The sequence below is a fragment of the Nansenia antarctica genome (genome assembly GCF_963989245.1).
Source record: "Nansenia antarctica genome assembly, chromosome: 7".
Taxonomy (NCBI): Eukaryota; Metazoa; Chordata; class Actinopteri; order Argentiniformes; family Microstomatidae; genus Nansenia; species Nansenia antarctica.
In genome coordinates this window covers 3,860,536-3,879,961 of record NC_137677.1, presented here as the reverse complement: position 1 = coordinate 3,879,961, position 19,426 = coordinate 3,860,536, and the positions used below count along the sequence as shown (strand labels likewise).

The 19,426-nt window shown below is 44.2% G+C and overlaps 1 protein-coding gene across 1 annotated transcript; it reads right to left on the bottom strand.

The window, feature by feature from the left end:
* Window positions 1-4,166: 4,166 nt before the first annotated feature.
* LOC308161930 (tudor domain-containing protein 5-like) lies at window positions 4,167-19,024 on the bottom strand (the record flags this gene model as incomplete). The annotated part of the gene is made up of 14 exons (XM_080536010.1): window positions 4,167-4,347; window positions 4,499-4,575; window positions 4,849-4,953; window positions 5,281-5,409; window positions 5,689-5,889; window positions 6,041-6,107; window positions 6,489-6,698; window positions 12,529-12,746; window positions 14,556-14,749; window positions 15,284-15,446; window positions 15,964-16,047; window positions 16,430-16,620; window positions 17,879-18,382; window positions 18,796-19,024. The coding sequence occupies 14 exons, from the start codon at window positions 19,022-19,024 to the stop codon at window positions 4,167-4,169; spliced, it is 2,553 nt and encodes an 850-aa protein (XP_080392136.1).
* Between the last annotated feature and the right edge of the window lie 402 nt (window positions 19,025-19,426).

Below are 19,426 nucleotides of genomic sequence, written 5' to 3'. Positions count from 1 at the left end.
TGATTTCTGTCATGACAAGATATAAACTCCTCCAAAAAAGTTTGGAAACGTTATTTCAGTCGATTCTTCCTCCCCTTTAATAATACCAACTGGTATTGTATTTTATATCGTTGGAAAGCCTGATTAGTCAACTTTACAACGAGGTACAACTTGTCTTGTAAGGATCATGCATTCGTGGAATGAGCAACACAGATAAACGTGTGGGTAGCGGCCAAAGAAAATGTGCCACAATCCCCTGCAATATGTGGCATAGTTGTGGCATGCTAAGTCATAGCATTTTTGGTCAGGGACTTTTTGAGCTTTTTGACCAAAGCCAGGAAAAGAATAATAAGAAGTAAACCACCAATAACAATACTACTATGTAGTAGGAATAATAATAATAATAATATAATTTGTATAATGATACTAACTGGATTTGATTCCCCAATCAATTGTAATGTAAAAAAAATTACTTGAGATTTTGTTTCAGAAGCTGAGTTTGGGGCCATAATGATAATCAATTACTTTCTTTAGAGGGACATGGAGGTCAATAACTAGTAATTAAAGTGTGTGTGGGAAGATGTGTGTCTTTCCTGGTCTGAAAACAGAGAAGAACTTACATCAGCAACAAACGTCTGAGTCTGCACATTCCCATGAGGGGCACTGTGACTCCCAAGACATTTACAATACATTTTTTTACGGTCGCTAAGTCGCAGTGTTCAATACTGAAGTCACAGAGTCACAACTCTTCATACAGTCAGCCAAGCAGAAGTCCATGTGGACCAAACTGCGACTCTTTCTCTGTGATTTGTGCATTGCTTTCATACAAAATGCATTCAATGACCACGGTCTCCAAAATCCACAACACTTCTTTCATTCAAACTCCCCCACCTGCAAAACACTATGTATTTGCAACACATTTTTCCAATGTTAACATACTGTGTTCAAAACTCTGAAGAACACATTAAAAACAGAATGATATGGTGCATATATGACCGAAAGCTCGTAATTAACTTTTGTTTTGTTTTGTTGCAGTGTTTGAGTGTGCAGATGCTGCTATTTTGCACTCTATTGATACTCTTCAGTTCCAGCACCTCAGCAAAGTCTGATAACAGATGAGCGGTACAGGATAAGTATATACTGTAGGAAAGTACATTGCATTTAGCAACAAAACGTCATATTTTGATTGATTTGTCAATCAAATCTAAATGGAAGGAAGATGACTGGCTGACAGTAGGGGTATACAGTAGTATCTGCACCTGTTATGTTTACAGTGGTACTAATACAATAACAAAGATCAAGCAAATGATTACAATACAATATTGTATTGTGGTACTATTAGTGGTACTAATACAATAACAAAGCACAATGAGTAATGGAGAACAATGTCATGTTTTAGTCTTTATAAGTCCAAGCGTTTTGTGAATATGACCATTATTGTGTGGTTATGTGTCTCTGCTTTTGTGTGTGTGTGTGTGTGTGTGTGTGTGTGTGTATGTATGCAAGTAAGTAAGTAAAGTAAAACCACCTCCTTCTCAGGTGATAGCAGCTGAGGGAGAACGGGCCGCCTGCGAGGCTCTCCGGGCCTCTCTGGACTCTCTGTCTGGGTCTCCTGCTGCCGTCCAGCTCCGTCTCCTCCAGCTCCTCCACACCCTCCGCCCAGCGGTGGTCCTCACCCTCCCCTCAGCCTGCCCCCCGACCTCTCACCTCTGACCCCCCCAGCCAATACAACCTCTACGACAGCAGGAGAGACCAGAAGAGAGGAAGATAAAGATTCTCCTATGATGTAAAGAGAGACTATGGGGTGTCCCTTCGTGTTAACGGGATGTAGGGTGTAAAAGCATAGCGGTTACAATGGAATGGTTTAGCAATGTGGCTGTATGTTGTTTATAGCAAAGCATAACTTGATATCAATAATCTGACTCCAAGTAATTTAATTGAGGCAAATGAGGCTTTAATAATACGGTGAACTTTTATTAGAACTTTTATTAGTAACAATTAACACAATTGTTACTTTACAATTAACACATTAAAAAAAAAAGATTCTGAGTGGGGCAGTCCCACTCATAGTTTTCATTTTATTAGACAGATACAGTGAAGACAGACAGGAAAGTAAGGAGAAGAATGGAGAGAGGGCATGTCAACAGGGCATGGGCCGGATTAGAACCCATGCCGACATGCCTGTGACCAGAACACCAGGTGTCACCACATTCTTGAGACCTTGTCAAAGACCACTGCATTTCGTGATGTTAGAATTATAAGGTTCTATCTCCATTTTTGTCAATTTTGTTTTTTACATAATCTGATCCATTAGGTGTTTATTAATGCCTGTGTGGTGTTGTTTTTAAAATGTTTACATTTTTGAGTTAGTAATTAATCAAATACAACGGTTCCATCTCACAAAACATAATAATAATAATAATAATAATTCATTAAATTGATATAGCGCTTTTCCGAGGCTCAAAGACGGTGACAATTGAATGTAATAATGGAATGTGAAAACTTTGACGCTCAATATCTCTGAACTACCCTAAACGGAGATAGAACCTTATAATTCTAAACGGAGATGGAACCTTATAATTCTAAACGGAGATAGAACCTTATAATTCTAAACGGAGATAGAACCTTATAATTCTAAACGGAGATGGAACCTTATAATTCTAAACAGAGATAGAACCTTAGAATTCTAAACAGAGATAGAACCTTAGAACATTTTATTTATTTTTTTGAACTTTAAATAGAACATACATTTTTAATACACAATACAATATTGTAGTTTCTTGGGCTTGGAGGGTTTGGGACTCGACTCAGGCTTCTGACTCACTACTTTGGACTCAGGTGTGGCTACCTTCTTTGGGCCTGCCACCGACAGATTTCTTGCTCACTGTAATACAAATATACGCGTATGAGTGTACCAAATTCAAACAGTCACTGATTGCATTACAGGGTTCGACAGTAACGCTTTTTTACTTGTAAAACATTCGCCGGGTTTGTTTGCGTGAGCCCGACGAAGCTGCTAGATCCCGGATATGTTTACCTGTGTGCAGGAAGAACAACAGACGGCGCAGGCGCCAGACCAGACTAGATGATCCTGAGTGAAGATATTATCAAAGCGTACGGGTGATCGACAGGCGCGTACGCTTTGATAATATCTTTACTCCACGATCATCTAGTCTAGTCTCGCACCTGCGCCGTCTGTTGTTCTTCCTGCACACAGGTAAACATATCCGGGATCTAGCAGCTTCGTCGGACTCGCGCAAACAAACCCGGCGAATTTGTTACTTGCTCCGGGCAAGTAAAAAAGCGTTACTGTCGAACCCTGTATTATAAGAGGAGAAGGAGAGTGGAGTAAAACCACAGAGTAGAGTACTCTAGATGTCTTCTCTCCTAGGCCATGTTACTGTGAGTTACAGTAGATCAGTCAGCAGGCTTCAAGGCCATTAAGTCGAGATGTTTATGCCAATGGGAGGTTTTGCACAAAGAGTTGAATTAAGCGTATATTTGAAATTAGGATTCAGGCCTATACAAAACAGCCTGCTCTGGTGGGGGGAAATTATCTTCACAGAAAGATGAATTATGTTTTTTACCTGCAATATCACTGATATGTGTGTAGTATTGACATAATAATTGAGGTGTGTTATTGATTTGTCTATGACAGTAGTGTGTTAAGGTGTTGGTCTATGACAGTAGTGTGTTAAGGTGTTGGTCTATGACAGTAGTGTGTTAAGGTGTTGGTCTGTGACAGTGGTGTGTTAAGGTGTTGGTCTGTGACAGTAGTGTGTTAAGGTGTTGGTCTATGACAGTAGTGTGTTAAGGTGTTGGTCTGTGACAGTAGTGTGTTAAGGTGTTGGTCTATGACAGTAGTGTGTTAAGGTGTTGGTCTGTGACAGTAGTGTGTTAAGGTGTTGGTCTATGACAGTAGTGTGTTAAGGTGTTGGTCTGTGACAGTAGTGTGTTAAGGTGTTGGTCTATGACAGTAGTGTGTTAAGGTGTTGGTCTGTGACAGTAGTGTGTTAAGGTGTTGGTCTGTGACAGTAGTGTGTTAAGGTGTTGGTCTGTGACAGTAGTGTGTTAAGGTGTTGGTCTGTGACAGTAGTGTGTTAAGGTGTTGGTCTATGACAGTAGTGTGTTAAGGTGTTGGTCTGTGACAGTAGTGTGTTAAGGTGTTGGTCTGTGACAGTAGTGTGTTATGGTGTTGGTCTGTGGTTGAGGTAGCCGACCTCTAGGCTCCTCTGGGTCTCAGCTAGCTGTCTCTCCAGGTTCTGGATCTTCTCCAGCGCTGCCTGGAGGGCCTCCTCCGCCTTCAGGGCCCTGACCTCTGAACTCTGGGCACCGACCTCTGAACTCTGGGCATGGACCTCAACCCCACTGACACACACACAGAAATACACGCTCGCACACACAGTCTTGAAACCATACATGTCAACAAATGTGGAAGTACCATAATAATAATAATAATCTTTACATCATCATAAACAAACAGACATACTGCATAAAAGTAATAAAAGTAATAACTCACAGATCCATCACGGTGGCCAAGGCATCAAAGGCTGTCTGAGTGCTGTCAGTGTGTGGACAGACAACCATCTCCTCAGCCTGACACAACAAACACACAAGTAAAAAAAAATATATATATGTTTTTAGGGCATTTCTGCTTTATTAGGATAGAGACAGTAGAGATTGACAGGAAGTATGGGTGAGAGAGAGGGGGGGGATGACTTGCAGCTGTCGATGGCCGGAATTGGACCAAGGACATGGCGATGATATGGCATGGATGGTTGACTTACTTATAATAGACATGCTTTATCTATTGTACACAATCTAACTCTTGTTCAATCCGAGGGCGTGATAAAGGGTCAGAGGTCATACCTGGGCCTTGAAGTTGGCCTGTGTCACCCCGAGGAACTCCAGCTTTGGGAGGTCAGGCAGCTGCTTCACTTCTTTTTCATTGCTCCCAACAGCAGGGTCTGCAGCCTAAAACACATCAGGGTTCGACAGTAACGCTTTTTTACTTGTCCGGAGCAAGTAAAACATTCGCCGGGTTTGTTTGCGCGAGCCCGACGACGCTGCTGGATCCTGGATATTTTTACCTGTGTGCAGGAAGAACAACAGACGGCGCAGGCGCCAGACTAGACTAGATGATCGTGAGTGAAGATATTATCAAAGCGGATGGGTGATCGACAGGCGCGTACGCTTTGATAATATCTTCACTCCACGATCATTAGTCTGCTACAATGAGAGTGTGATGTGTGTGTGTGTGTGTGTGTGTACTGTTAGAATTGGGAAAGGGGAGCTCCTCACCTGGGGTGTGGCAGGGGTTTGGGTGCAGGGCTCTGGGGTTTGGTCCACCACGTCCATGTCTACTTCCATCCCCTCATCAAACACACCCTCGCCCAGATACAGGGTCACAGGGTTGAACTGCTCACACAGCTGAAAGAAGAAATACGTTTGACACAACAAATGGATGGATGCAATGGATCATTGTTGTTGAATGGGATATATACAGTACATGTATAAGCAAGTGTATGTGTGTGTGTGTAAATGGTAAATGGACTGCACTTATATAGCGCCTTTTTTGCTGCTCCAAAGCACTTTACAACGGCCTCTCATTCACACACACATTCACACACCAATGGCGGCAAGCTGCCATGCAAGGCACTGGCCCGCTCACTGGGAGCAATTTTGTGTGTGTGTGTGTACATTACTGACCTCTGAGTTGACTGCAGAGGGACAGGAGAGCCCGTGGCCCTGGCTCTGCAGGACACTGTGAACGTACACGTCCTCCTCCGTGTCTGTCTCACACAGGAAGACCTGCAGGAAGTCTGCGTGGTAGCTGTGCAGAGCTGCCCACAGGAGGCGCTCACAGCACAGCTTCCGGAAGGAGCTGGTAGCGTTCAAACTCCAACTGCCCTGGAACACCAAAACACAGGCTTTTAATATGGAATGGGAGATAAGAGTGCTATCTGGAAGTCAATGGGACTCTATGGGAGCAATACAATGTTAAAAGCTTGGGGAGATTGGTGGTCAATAACAGTGATATGAGATGTGTGTGGAGCCTTACACCCATAGGCTTGATTCCACTGAGTGATGAGGGGACCGCTTGGGCCGGGAGCTCAGAGTAACAGGACCTTGGGGTGAGAAAGCAGAGAGATGTAGGGGGACAACAGCAAAACAGACAAGGAGGCCTAACACTTGTCGTTAAAATGACTGTCACATTTACAGGACATTGATTTTACACTACAATATGTGGCAAGAAGCGGTCTCCCACAAAACCCCCAAAACATTTTAGTCTAGCCGTAGTCAGCGACGAAAAGACTGAGACTGCACTGGAATGTTTTCAGTTTTCATCAATTGGAACTGGACTGGAACTAAGAAAAATGGAGGTGACTTCATCTAAACACCAATGACTAAAAGTGACTAAAAAGCCTGCCAATATTAACACTGGTCTAGTGAAACCTGCCCATTGACTTTCATTGCTCTCTGTCTGAACTGGACCAGAAGAAGCCTACTTAAGGAACTTGAGGCTGGTCCTGTCCACAGTGGTGAGGTCCCCGAAGTCCACGTAGTACACCTCCACCTGGGTCTGGCTGAGGACGCGGTGGATGACGACCCGGTAGAACCACTCGTCTCTGGGAGCCACGCAGCACACCTGGCCCTGACGCACGAAACGTGAGGGAAGGGAGTACCACTCCGACACCTCGGGATAGGTGTAGCAACTCCTAGGAGAAAGAGGCGTTTCCCACAAACTCTGACATCATCTTGCAACTCGTTACATTACATTTTGGCCATTTAGCAGCAGACGTCTTTAACCAAAGCGAACTGACAACAAATAGATTTGTCTAAGTAAGTGAATCATATATCCATCAGTCATTGTAAGAAAACATAATCTATGCTAGGACCAGGAGCCATTGGCAGTCGCAATGCTAGAAGAATTTTTTCTTTCTTTTTTATTCTATTCATGGTTCTATGTTACCACTCCAGATACAGGAATCTGACCTGATCATATGTGTGGTGGCCTGGGAAAACCCGTCGGATGTCGCTGGCGTTCGTTTGTGGCAAAGAGCAAAAATAGATGGAAATGTCCTATTTCGGCGATTTTGATATTATGTGGTATTCTAGTACTTTGAACTCCATACTACATTATGGTGAATAAACATTTTAAGAAAACAAAAGAGAAAGTACTTATTTTTATGTTTTTGTGGTGGGTAGTTTGCTAGCGAAACAACGTCACGTTGAACGTGTCTCATTCTCAGTTAAGCAACGCACGCATACATTAGCGAAAGGAGAGACGATACTTCCACCTGTGTTATTGCCAGTTTACTGATGCTCACAATAAGCATAAAGTAATAAAATCTTAACTAGAAGACACACAAATGGATCTGTCCCTCGCATACCGACGAGGCGAGCAGACTAACACCGCATCACAAGCAGACAAACGAGACCGGACGATCTGCATAGGCTCCTCCCCCGACCCGGAGGAGAAAGGGGTCGGGGGCAGCATTTCTCACCTTTCACTTTTTTTGACATGATACATTAAAATGCTCATAACTTTTTAAAATAAAGGGCTATCTCAGTCATTCAACTAGTTATGAATAGCTGAGAACTTCTAATTTATGGAAATATATCAAATCAATGACAAATCAATGAAAATGTCAAAATGGCACCATGTGAAGGGTTTTCCCAGGCCACCACACATATGGTTACGTTCCAGGTCACCTAGGGGCTGCACAGATCAGCATTGTGCTTGCTGCTACTGTACATGTGGTTACCTGAGATGTTAGACTCAAGGTATTGTGAGATCTGATAATCTGCAGCATGACTACAATGAAGGCAACCATTGACTCTATATTCATTTCCCATTCCCAATGGGAAATGAAAGTAGAGTCAAAAAGTAGGGCTTTGGGGAGGGCCAGGGAGATCATGGCTGACCCCGCACACCCAGGCCACAGCCTCTTCGCCCCGCTCCCCTCAGGCAGGAGGTCACTAAAGACTGTGAAGACCCGACACGCACACAGCTTTTTCCCCACGGCCATCCGGCTCCTAAATGCTGCTGCTGGTGTCCCCCCCCCCCCCTTGCACTATGATCAGGGGTGCAAACTGGTGATGGCCCAAAAAGGTGAAACGTTTTTTTTGTGGCTAACCTTTGAATAGCGCTAGCACTAATGGTGTTAAATAGATACCGCTAGCACTAACGGTGGTCTAACAATGATGCATGTGTAAGTAGCGGCAGCCCTGACCTCAACTCCTGCAGAATTACTTCTAAAACAGTTTACTGTGACTGTGTTCTCTATGCTGTCTGGAACTGCACCTAGTTCCCTGAAGCTAAAAGTTATTTCAACAGCAGCGTTGAGCTAAAAAGCTAGAGCTAAAAAAACAAGACAACAACTAGTATGTTGCATATTAGAGACCTGTCATAGATGAATGGAAATAAAATGTATTTAAAAAATCTATAAATATAATATAGTTAGACAAAATTGTTAAAAACCAATTCCAATTGAATAAGAAAAATAAAGTAATATTAGTCCCCTGAAGAAGGGGGGGGGGGGGGGGGGGGGGGGGGCAGAGTTTCAGTGCAGACACAAACACCTGTGTACTTCCTCATCATCGTTGTACACTTCCTTTTCTACTGAGGGCAGCAACAACAGTCTCACATTCAGATGTCAGTCAGGCACACATGCTAACGCAGCTACACAGACAAAGAGACTATACAGTAGAGTTGAGGTAAAGTTAGAATAAAAAGTATTGGAAAGATGTCTGAGGTTATCCATGCCAACCCTGACAAGGATGAAAACGTCAGGTTCCACAGAGGGGAGGTGGAGGAGAGGATTGTGGTCAGAGAGTCTCATCACTCAGGTCAGTAACTAATAACTGTCCTCACTCAGGTCAGTAACTAATAACTGTCCTCACTCAGGTCAGTAACTAATAACTGTCCTCACTCAGGTCAGTAACTAATAACTGTCATCATGAATCATGCTTGTGATTTCTGAATCTCCCTTTTCTGATGACACACACACACACACACACACACACAGCTGAAACAGAGTAAGACTTATGGATTTAAAATGCACATACTGTAGAGACCCATTTTTAAATGGTTGGTATATTTGGAAAAATGTTTGGAAGGCCTAAATATTCACCTTTGAAGTTCAGTGTCAATGTCGTTGATAGAGTTACTTCCTCTCTACCAAACTGAATATATGGTCTCTTACTGCATCTAGCTGTATCAGCATGTAGCATGTCGCTAACTGAATGTGACCCTGTGGTGGTTTTTGCCCTCAAAAGAAAGGAATGAGTAAAAAGAGGAAGAATATTAAAAACAGTATAAAAGGTAATTGTAGTGAGAACTTGTCTAGGTGTGAACACACACACACACACGCCCAACCACACACCCATACACACACACACACACACGCACACACACACCCCCACAGCATGCTGTCCACACACACATCCATACACACACACACACACATAAACACACACAGCATGCTGTCCGCGCACACGCATAAACGTACACACATGCACGCACGCACACACACACACACACACACACACACACACACACACACATTAACGCTTCAGACACTTTTGTGCAAATGTCTGCTGCCATCTTGTGGACTTTCTTATACTTTCTTATTTTATCTAATTATTTACACATTAAAATCTCACGACTCTAAAGACATAGAATCAGCACAGATTCAAAGAGATATGAGTGACTAACAATCATCATTTTATGTTTGTTCATTGATATGAGATTCAGTGATGTAGAATGGTGTGTGTGTGTCTCTTGCAGGTAGGAGAATCCACATGCTGGTTGCTGGGCTGATGTGTGTTCTACAAGTCACACTGAACGTCACCTGCGTCCCGTCCACTGTGAGTCTCTTGACTTGTGATTATGATATTATCCTTGAATACACACATAGGGCGTTCACACCGGCAAAGAACCGTGCCGGTTCGAACGCGAACCAAGTCTGGAACCGGCCGGCGCATGCAGACCCAAACTCAATTGGTTAGGAGCCTGAAAAGTTGGTTCGCAGCGGGTACCAGAAAATAGTGGTTCTCAAGCGCGAACCAAAACGTACAACAGTCACGTCGTCAGTGGGTGTGTCATATTCTAGGCTGCAAAGACCAGCAAGAAGGAAGTAGACAAAATGTAATCTAATCTAAATCTAATCATTAGTGATCAAAAACAATATCAAAAGTTTCATTATTCTCTCTATCTTCCTCACATGCTCAGCAAACACACACACACGCACACGCTCGCGGACATGCGCGAACGCGAATTTCGTAAGCCATTTCTATTCCAGTAATGGAGCAGCTGGTTAGTAAGAGAAGGCGTGTAGAAAGTGTCTTTTGTTTTGTTTCATATAAAATTGTGTTTATTTCAGATACTGTAGTGGAAGATATTATCCTCATGTCCAGTGAAGTAGCTGCCATCTAGTTGTGACATTTTTGTTTATCCCGCCCCTTCATCACGCAGCGTTGATGACGCGGATGGTTCTGGTTACACTGGTATGAACCCTGATGGTTCTGGTTACACTGGTATGACCCCTGATGGTTGTGGTTACACTGGTATGAATGCGGGCTCGTTCGCCAGACAGCACCAATGTTCGGAGGTTCCCGAACGCGAACGCGAACCGGCACGGTTCTTTGCCGGTGTGAAAGCCTTAACAGAGAGCTCTATGAAGAGAAACCACCAAACTGAATGTCACATGGTCGTAATTCTTATGAACTGAATCAGTTCAGTAGAACCTGATGGTGAGAACAAGTTATAAACCGCCAGGCTGTCAACCTAACCACAGCTTCTCCTGTCTCTCAGACAAATATGAGAATGATCACACAGACTGGTTACAGACCAGTTACAACAACCTGACTAAAGAGAGAGACGACCTTCAGAGGAAACTGAAAACCGGTTGTGCAGAAGGATGGATGAAGTTTGGCTGCAATTGCTACTTCCTCTCCACTGAGACTAGAACCTGGGATGAGAGCAGACAGGACTGCAGAGACAGAGGAGCAGACCTGGTGGTCATCAACAGCATAGAGGAACAGGACTTTATCATTGATTTGAATAAGAAATTCGTCTGGATTGGTCTGACTGAGAGAGACACAGAGGGGACCTGGAAATGGGTGGATGGCACACCTCTCAACACAGCGTACTGGGGTCACAATCAGCCAAATAGTTATAGGGATGATGACTGTGTTTGCATATTTAATTATGGAAGTAAACTTAATCAATGGTATGACTACCCATGTAGAGTGACACTGAACTGGATCTGTGAGAAAGTGGTTTATACATAATACAGGGGTGCAAACAGGTGATGGCCCAAAAAGGTGTCAACATTTTTTTGTGGCTAACCTTAGGGGGGGGTGGATAGCGCTAGCACTAATGGTGTTAAATAGATATCGCTAGCACTAACGGTGGTCTAACAATGATGCGTGTGTAAGTAGCGGCAGCCCTGACCTCAACACCTGCAGAATTACTTCTAAAACAGTTTACTGTGACTGTGTTCTCTATGCTGTCTGGAACTGTACCTAGCTCCCTGAAGCTAAACGTTATTTCAACTGCAGCAGAGTTTAGCAGACAGGGAGATTAGCTAGCTTGTGCATCATGTGACATGGATGAGACTTAGACCCCCCCCCCACCACACCCAATTTTTTTTTTTGCAGATCTACACAATTCACATGGATGACCTATTTTGAGATAAAAATGGCTAATTTAGCAGAAAGGTGACAAGTTTGCACCCCTGAATGATGTTGGTTTGCACTAGGGATGTCCCGATCCCACTTTTTCACTACCGATACCGATACCGATACCTGGGCTTCGGGTATCGGCGATACCGATACCGATCCGATATTTGTATACATTTTTTTACCCCTGAATAATAACAAATACCTCCCCAGTATATAGTCCACACCAACAACAGTTAAATTAAAGACTGCCAGCCTTTATTAAAGCAACAAATGCGACGTGTTGTGGATTGGAACTACGGATCATAAGCTTTCAAATGATGTGTCATACATTGAAATCCGAAAAAATATGAAGTTAGAGTCATTTGAATGTTGTTAGACGTCAGGCACATATAGGGTTAACCTCTTTGTAATGAAACCGGAAGCACACAGCGCAGCGCTATGCGCATTTTAAGCGCATATAGGACTCGCGTGAAGCGCTATGCGCATTTTAAGCGCATATAGGACTCGCGTGAAGCATTTCTGCGACACGTGTTTCTGTTCACTGTTTTTATTTCCTCATCGCTTATACACATAAGTTTGACTGCGGATGACAGTAGGATCGGATCGGAGCCTTTTTTTTTTCTGGTGCGATCCCCGATCCAGCATTCAGGACCAATATCGGGTCGATATCCGATATCAGTATCGGATCGGGACATCCCTAGTTTGCACTGTCTTGTCCTGTCTTGCACCTGTCCTGTTGTAAACTGCGCTCCACTGTCCCAAACCAAATTCCTAACATGTTTACATGTCATGGCAATAAAGTCTTCTAATTCTGATTGTCATGTTTCCTCCCCGGTCTAAGCGGCACAGTCTCCTCACCTCATCTCCACCATCATGCTCTCCAGGGCGCGAGCCTCCCGGGTCTCGTGGAAGCGGATGAAGAAGTTGCTGGGTGACTCCACGTGCTCCACCAACACCTCTATCACCTCCCTAGGGTCCCTGGGCGTGGGCGCCCTCAGGCGCTGGCCCCGCAGGGCGTCCAGAGGAACCATACCTGCCATACACCGTACCTGCACGGCAGGGAACTTGGCCACCATCTAGAGGGGGGAGAAACACACAGCCATGAGTGTCCACAAACACACACACACACATGAATGTGCGTGTACACACACACACACACACACGCACACGTACACACACACACATTTTTATTGTCACCACAAAGACACTTTGTGGATTGAATGGGTTGTCCTTGAACATTTACAATCACCAAAGAAGATGTACAGGAGGTGATCAAAGATGTACAGAAATCAAACATCTATTCTTGTGAAATGCGTTTCGATTTCAGCCTCAATTGTCTATGATGATGTATTTGGTCCAGCTGCCCTCAGGGGAAACAGAAGCTACAGACTGACCTTGAACAAAAGGGCAAGTAGGACCAGTTACTCTTCTTAGACCAGAGTCAGATCGTGAGTTTAGAATGATAAGGTTCTATCTCCGTTTAGAATGATAAGGTTCTATCTCCGTTTAGGGTGGTTCAGAGATATTGAGCGTCAAAGTTTTTACATTCCATTATGTTTTGTGAGATGGAACCTTTGTATTTTATTAATTACTAGGGGTGTAACGGATCGCCCCCCACGGTTCGGCACGCATGTGTACCGCGGATCAATTGCAAAATGTAACCAAGTAATAATATTACTTAATATCCCTTGTAAATCACAATGTAGAGTTGCCATGAAAAGATAGACGCGACAGTTGCGTGCTTTGTTTTACTCTAAAGCGCAATGATAGGTTGATCAAAAAAAAATCTAGAACAACAAGGCTGCGTCCGTAAATTCGCTCTGGAATCTGATCAGCATTCATGGAACGCCTCTTGTCCAATCAAATTACTTGGTCCCTTTATGACGTCGGACCCAGTGTGCTCTCCGGCGCTATCAGAGCAAATTTACGAACACAGCCCAAGTGTTCATGGCGAGTCCTGCTAATGTTGGCGACAGAGAAGAACTCGAAATGCCTCCCTCGTCATTTAAATCCCATGTATGGGAGCACTTTGGCTTTGCTATCAATTATAACAATGACGGACAGTGTCATTGGAAGTGTGGTCGATAAAAAAGTTACGGTGTTTAAGCGTTGTGCAATGAGAAAGTCGTACGAGCATGGCCACACATTTGCCGCGACCCTGGTGTGTTGATGGGAGGCACGAAAAAGGCAGCTTGACAACTTCTGATAATGTAGCCAATTTTTTCATACCATGTTTAAAGTAAGGTTTCACTTTATTATTTAGTTAAAAGTGGCATAAAACATGTTTATTTGTCTGCTTTAAAGAGCCCAGTGATTCACTGCTGCAACCAGGTGCCTCCTCCCTCTCTCCTACTGCATCATTTAGTAAGTTGAATGTGTGTTTCTGTTTAATATGTAGCCTAATGTTTGAGTGTAGAATATGTTAAGTATATATACTATGTATATGTATATATATATATATATATATATATATATATATATATATATATATATATACACACACACACATATATATATATACCAGTTTTGACATCTTGAATGTTGTTGGGTTTTACACAGTAAAAGTGGTGTTTTTACAGAATTCGAGGAAAAAGCTTTTTATTTTTATTTTTATGTTTTGTGTTGATCCGAAAAATGATCCGATCCGTGACTCAAAAACCGTGACACGATCCGATCCGTGAGTTAGGTGATCCGTTACACCCCTATTAATTACTAACTAAAAAATGTCAACATTTTAAAAATAACACCACACAGGCATTAATAAACACCTAATGGATCAGATTATGTAAAAAACTAAATTTTGACAAAAATGGAGATGGAACCTTATAATTCTAACGTCACGACCTGTCTTCTCAGACCCGAGTCAGACGGGTCTCTTCTCTCACCTGTTGGAAGGTGGTGGTGGTGATGCGGAGGTCTGTCTCTGACATCAAGTCGTTGTCGGCGGCGGCCTCTCCGTCCTCCTCCTCTCTGCGCCCCTCCCAGGGCGACTCCCCAGAGCTGAAGTAATAGCCCTGGCTGGAGGGGTTCAGCCGGTCACCCTGCTCAGCATCGCCGGGGGTGTCGGGCTCTACAGACCCTGGCCAAAAACATCACATCAACAAACCTACGGACCTTTGGGGACAGAGCCTTCAGCGTGGCTGCACCTACCCTCTGGAACTCCTTCCCCATAGTGATCCGCAACGCCCTCGCTACCCTGGACTCCTTCAAATCAGCCCTTAAAACCCATCTGTTCACCAAGGCCTTTGGCCCCTAGTCACTGTTTCAGTTTTGTTTTGTCCTGTTTTTGTCTGTCTGATCATTCCCTTGAATTGTAAAGTGTCCTTGGGGTTTCTGAAAGGCGCTATATAAATTAAAGTTATTATTATTATTATTATTATCAGGGTGCTGCGTTTATAGAATGCCATGAGCTATAAGATACAGTACTCAGTTCTGCCCCTCCTCTTCAAATGACCCTTCCCCCAATGGGACAAATGGCTGTGATCTCTCAATAATGTGGGAACGCAATGGTATTAGCTGAATAGAATAGATAGGATACATTTTTTTACATTTTAACCATTTAGCAGACGCTTTTATCCAAAGTAACAATACAAATTGAAACCATCGAGCTGACCTGGCTGCGTGTGGCCGGTGTGTTTGGTGTCGGTGATCATCCAGTGGGGGCCCTCGTCCCCGGCCACAGGCCGCAGGTGCAGCGTGTCGCTCAGCGCACCAACCATCTCCGTCACGCTCAGGAAGCCACTCTGGGCCACCGGGAGCTCCTCCCCAAACATCCTCTGTTGACCAGGGGGAAATGGTAAATGGTAAATGGACTGCACTTATATAGCACCTTTTTTGCTGCTCCAAAGCGCTTTACAACGGCCTCTCATTCACCCATTCACACACCAATAGCGGCAAGGTACCATGCAAGGCGCCGGCCCGCTCACTGGGAGACATGTGGCCAGCCGGGGATCGAACCGCCGATCTGCCAACTTTGTGATCATTAGGCGGCGACTCTACCTCCTGTGCCACAGCCGCCCCGTAAAGTAGAGTGGAATATGTGTAACAAAGGAAACTAGTATAATTACCTTGTATTCGGCATGAAGATCATGTATTGATATCCCTTCACTGTTCTGAGCAACAACCTAGAAAGAAGGAATCTTCACTGTCACCATCACGTGTGACTAGAACATTAGGAGTTTTCAATGATTTCGGTATCCACCCATAAAGGAGCAACTCAATAGTCTGGCTCCTGACTCATTTACTTAAACGAATGTATTGATTGTAAGTCGCTTTGGGAAGATGTAAACTGACCTGGCGAAGGTTGGCCTTCAGCTCCTCACTGACGGTGCCCGCATGGCCGTTCTCCAGGATACGCTGCCTGAGCTTCTCCTCCAGCTGCATCGTGGCCAATCAAACACAACACATTCACTAGTGGTGATTGGGTGAGTTCCCATTCATATAAATGTGAAGTGCAACGAGACCAATAATCATATCTCATTAAATGTTCTTCACAAAAAAACATGACTTCTAGTAGGAGTGAACTCTACAAGCATTTAAAGTAATGTTCAGGGGTGCAAACTGGTGATGGCCTAAAAAGGTGACAACATTTATTTTTTGCCTGAAAATGAAGAAAATTATCAACATGGTTGATTCACATGGATTTACTATTTTGTGGTAAAAACCGCTAATTTAGCAGAAAGGTGACAAGTTTGCACCCCTAAATGTTAGTTTCACATACAGAACATTTACTATGAGGTAAAAAGAGAAACAGACTCACTTTTATGACACATCTTTCAAATAGCTGCCCCTGTTGGATGAGCTGTGGCTCAGGTTGTGTCAATTCCATGTCCTGGTGAATTCCATGTCCCCCATGGTCCTGGTGTCCCCCTGAGCTGTTAGGGACAGTGTCCTCAGGACCAGAGGCCATGTGATTCTGTACTGGAGTACCAGAGGGTTTTTCCACAGGAGCTGAAGACAGACAAAATGTTACAACCAATACCAGATCACTACTGTTTACATTTTACAGTTACACCCATTTACATTTGAACCATTTAGCAGTTAAATTGTATAATAATGAAAATACCACCGCTCATCCGTGATCAGACTTGAGCTGAGGTGCTGGAATTGAAGAGTATCAATAAAGTGCAAAAAAACAGCATCCGTTCGCACACTCAAATCTGTGCAAAAAAACTTAGTTTATTGCACGAACTTTCAGTCATAAACCTTCTTCAGGGATAAAGCAGACAATTGAATGCAGTGGTATAAAGGCTTCAAACAACATCACTTAATTAGCCAATGCACAACATCTGTGTCAAATCTTTCACCTAGTGGCTAGGCATCATGGGAATTGTAGTCCTAGATTTAGTGGACTACAAAAAACATGTGTTCATGAGACAGGAAACACCTAAAAGTACATGAAATATTTACAATATATACTTAACAGAACAAAAAACTATAGAGAAATGCTACAAACATGCAGACATCAGGCAGTAGCCATCATATAGCATAGAACATAGTGTCTAAAGTAATTTATTCATAGCACAACACATGTCGAAATCCTCATTCAAGCCTAGGCGTTGTAAACGTTCTAGGGTGTGGATCCAAAAAAGCTCTCTGGCATAACCTCCTGTCCGAGGGGTAATTTGCTCTATGCCGCCTGAACCATTTAGCAGTTAGCATTTACCATTTACCACTTAATTAGAGTTTACAGGGACAGTCTCCCTGGAGAAAGTTAGGGCTAAGTAACGTACTGAAGGGCACACTAGTGGTGGTGTTCCCAGGCTAGTCCAACTTATAGCCATGTATAGTTAAAGGTATAAAACAGGGATACTGAATGATAGCATGCCCATGGACACAAGTGCTAAATGTAGTCCTGCTCAGAAAAGCCTTCACATCAGGTGCCTCAAACGCATACATGTAAAGAAAAAGTAAATGTTAAAAAGAAAACGTGAGTTTAGAATTATACAGTTCTATCTCCATTTAGGGTAGTTCAGAGATAATAATGAGCGTCAAAGTTTTTACATTCCATTATGTTTTGTGAGATGGAACCTTTGTATTTTATGAATTACTAACTCAAAAATGTCAACATTTTAAAAATAACACCACACAGGCATTAATAAACACCTAATGGATCAGATTATGTAAAAAACTCAATTTTGACCAAAAATGGAGATAGAACCTCATAATTCTAACGTCACGATCTGTCTACACTGTAGTACCAACCCACCTGTGTCTACCGCTGGCCTCGCACATGTGTCCGTCGAGGGGGTCAGCTGTGGTCGAGGTGGCTTTATCTGCCCCGTCCTCACCGCCGTCCCCCCACGCGATGCCATCAGCGCCCCACCCTGCGACGCCGTCAGCCCCATCGCAGGTGGCGCCACCTTCAGGGTCAGCAGGGAGCCCGTCCGGCTCTGCTTGACCACCACCAGGTCCGCCGCGGCCGCCAGCATCTCCGCGACGGAGTAGAAGCCGAGGTTGACGAAGCACAGCGGGTGGCCGAAGTGGCGGGCGAAGCCGGCCTCCAGCTCCGACAGGCCCACGGGCCCCTGGGCGAGCAGCTGCCGCAGCTGTGAGCACAGGTGAGCGGGCAGGGCCGGGGGGGCGTGGCCCCGCCGGGGGAGGGGGCTGGCGGGGAACAAGCCCATACTGCCCCTGTGTGGTTTGTTGGCCTTACGGACACGCTGCCGGGCCACCATCTCCCCTATGCTTCGGGTGCTTTCGTCCAAAACCGCTGCAGAGGAACCAAGGGATGGGAGGGAGGGAGGGAGGGGAAGAAAAAGCGAGGCAAAGAGTTGGGTTGGAATAAAGTAGTTTTTTCGTGCATACGTGTGTAATTTTACTCTGTGCAGGTCATAGTACTAAAATGGTAATGGTAAATGGACTGCACTTATAGCGACTTTTTTGCTGCTCCAAAGCGCTTTACAACGGCCTCTCATTCACACATTCACACACCAATGGCGGCAAGCTGCCATGCAAGGCGCAGGCCCGCTCACTGGGAGCAATTTTGGGGTTCAGTGTCTTGCCCAAGGACACTTCGACATGTGGCCAACCGGGGCTCAAACCGCCGATCTGCCAACCTTGTGATCATTAGACGGCGACTCTACCTCCTGCGCCACAGCCGCACCACTACTAGACTGGGCTTACCTTTCAACACCAAGCTGCCGTCTTCCAAAAAGTCCATCTTCACCACGTCAGGCATCTCCTTGATCATGTCCATCACGTTGTGGAAGCCAAGGGACCTCAGAGGCAGCGGATGGCCCACGATGCAGAGGTAGTCCCGACTCAGGTCGTCCGGGGACAGGCCTAACTTGGACGAGTTGAGCACGGAGCGAACATCCTTCTTCAGGCCCCACAGTAGCTGGTCTTGGGTCATCATTATTAATGCCTGTGTGGTGTTATTTTTATAATGTTGACATTTTTGAGTTAGTAATTAATAAAATACAAAGGTTCCATCTCACAAAACATAATGGAATGTAAAAACGTTGACGCTCAATATCTCTGAACGACCCTAAGCGGAGATAGAACCTTATCATTCTAAACGGAGATAGAACCTTGTCATTCTAAACGGAGATAGAACCTTATCATTCTAAACGGAGATAGAACCTTATCATTCTAAACGGAGATAGAACCTTATCATTCTAAACGGAGATAGAACCTTATGATTCTAAACGGAGATAGAACCTTATCATTCTAAACGGAGATAGAACCTCATCATTCTAAACGGAGATAGAACCTTCTCATTCTAAACGGAGATAGAACCTTATCATTCTAAACG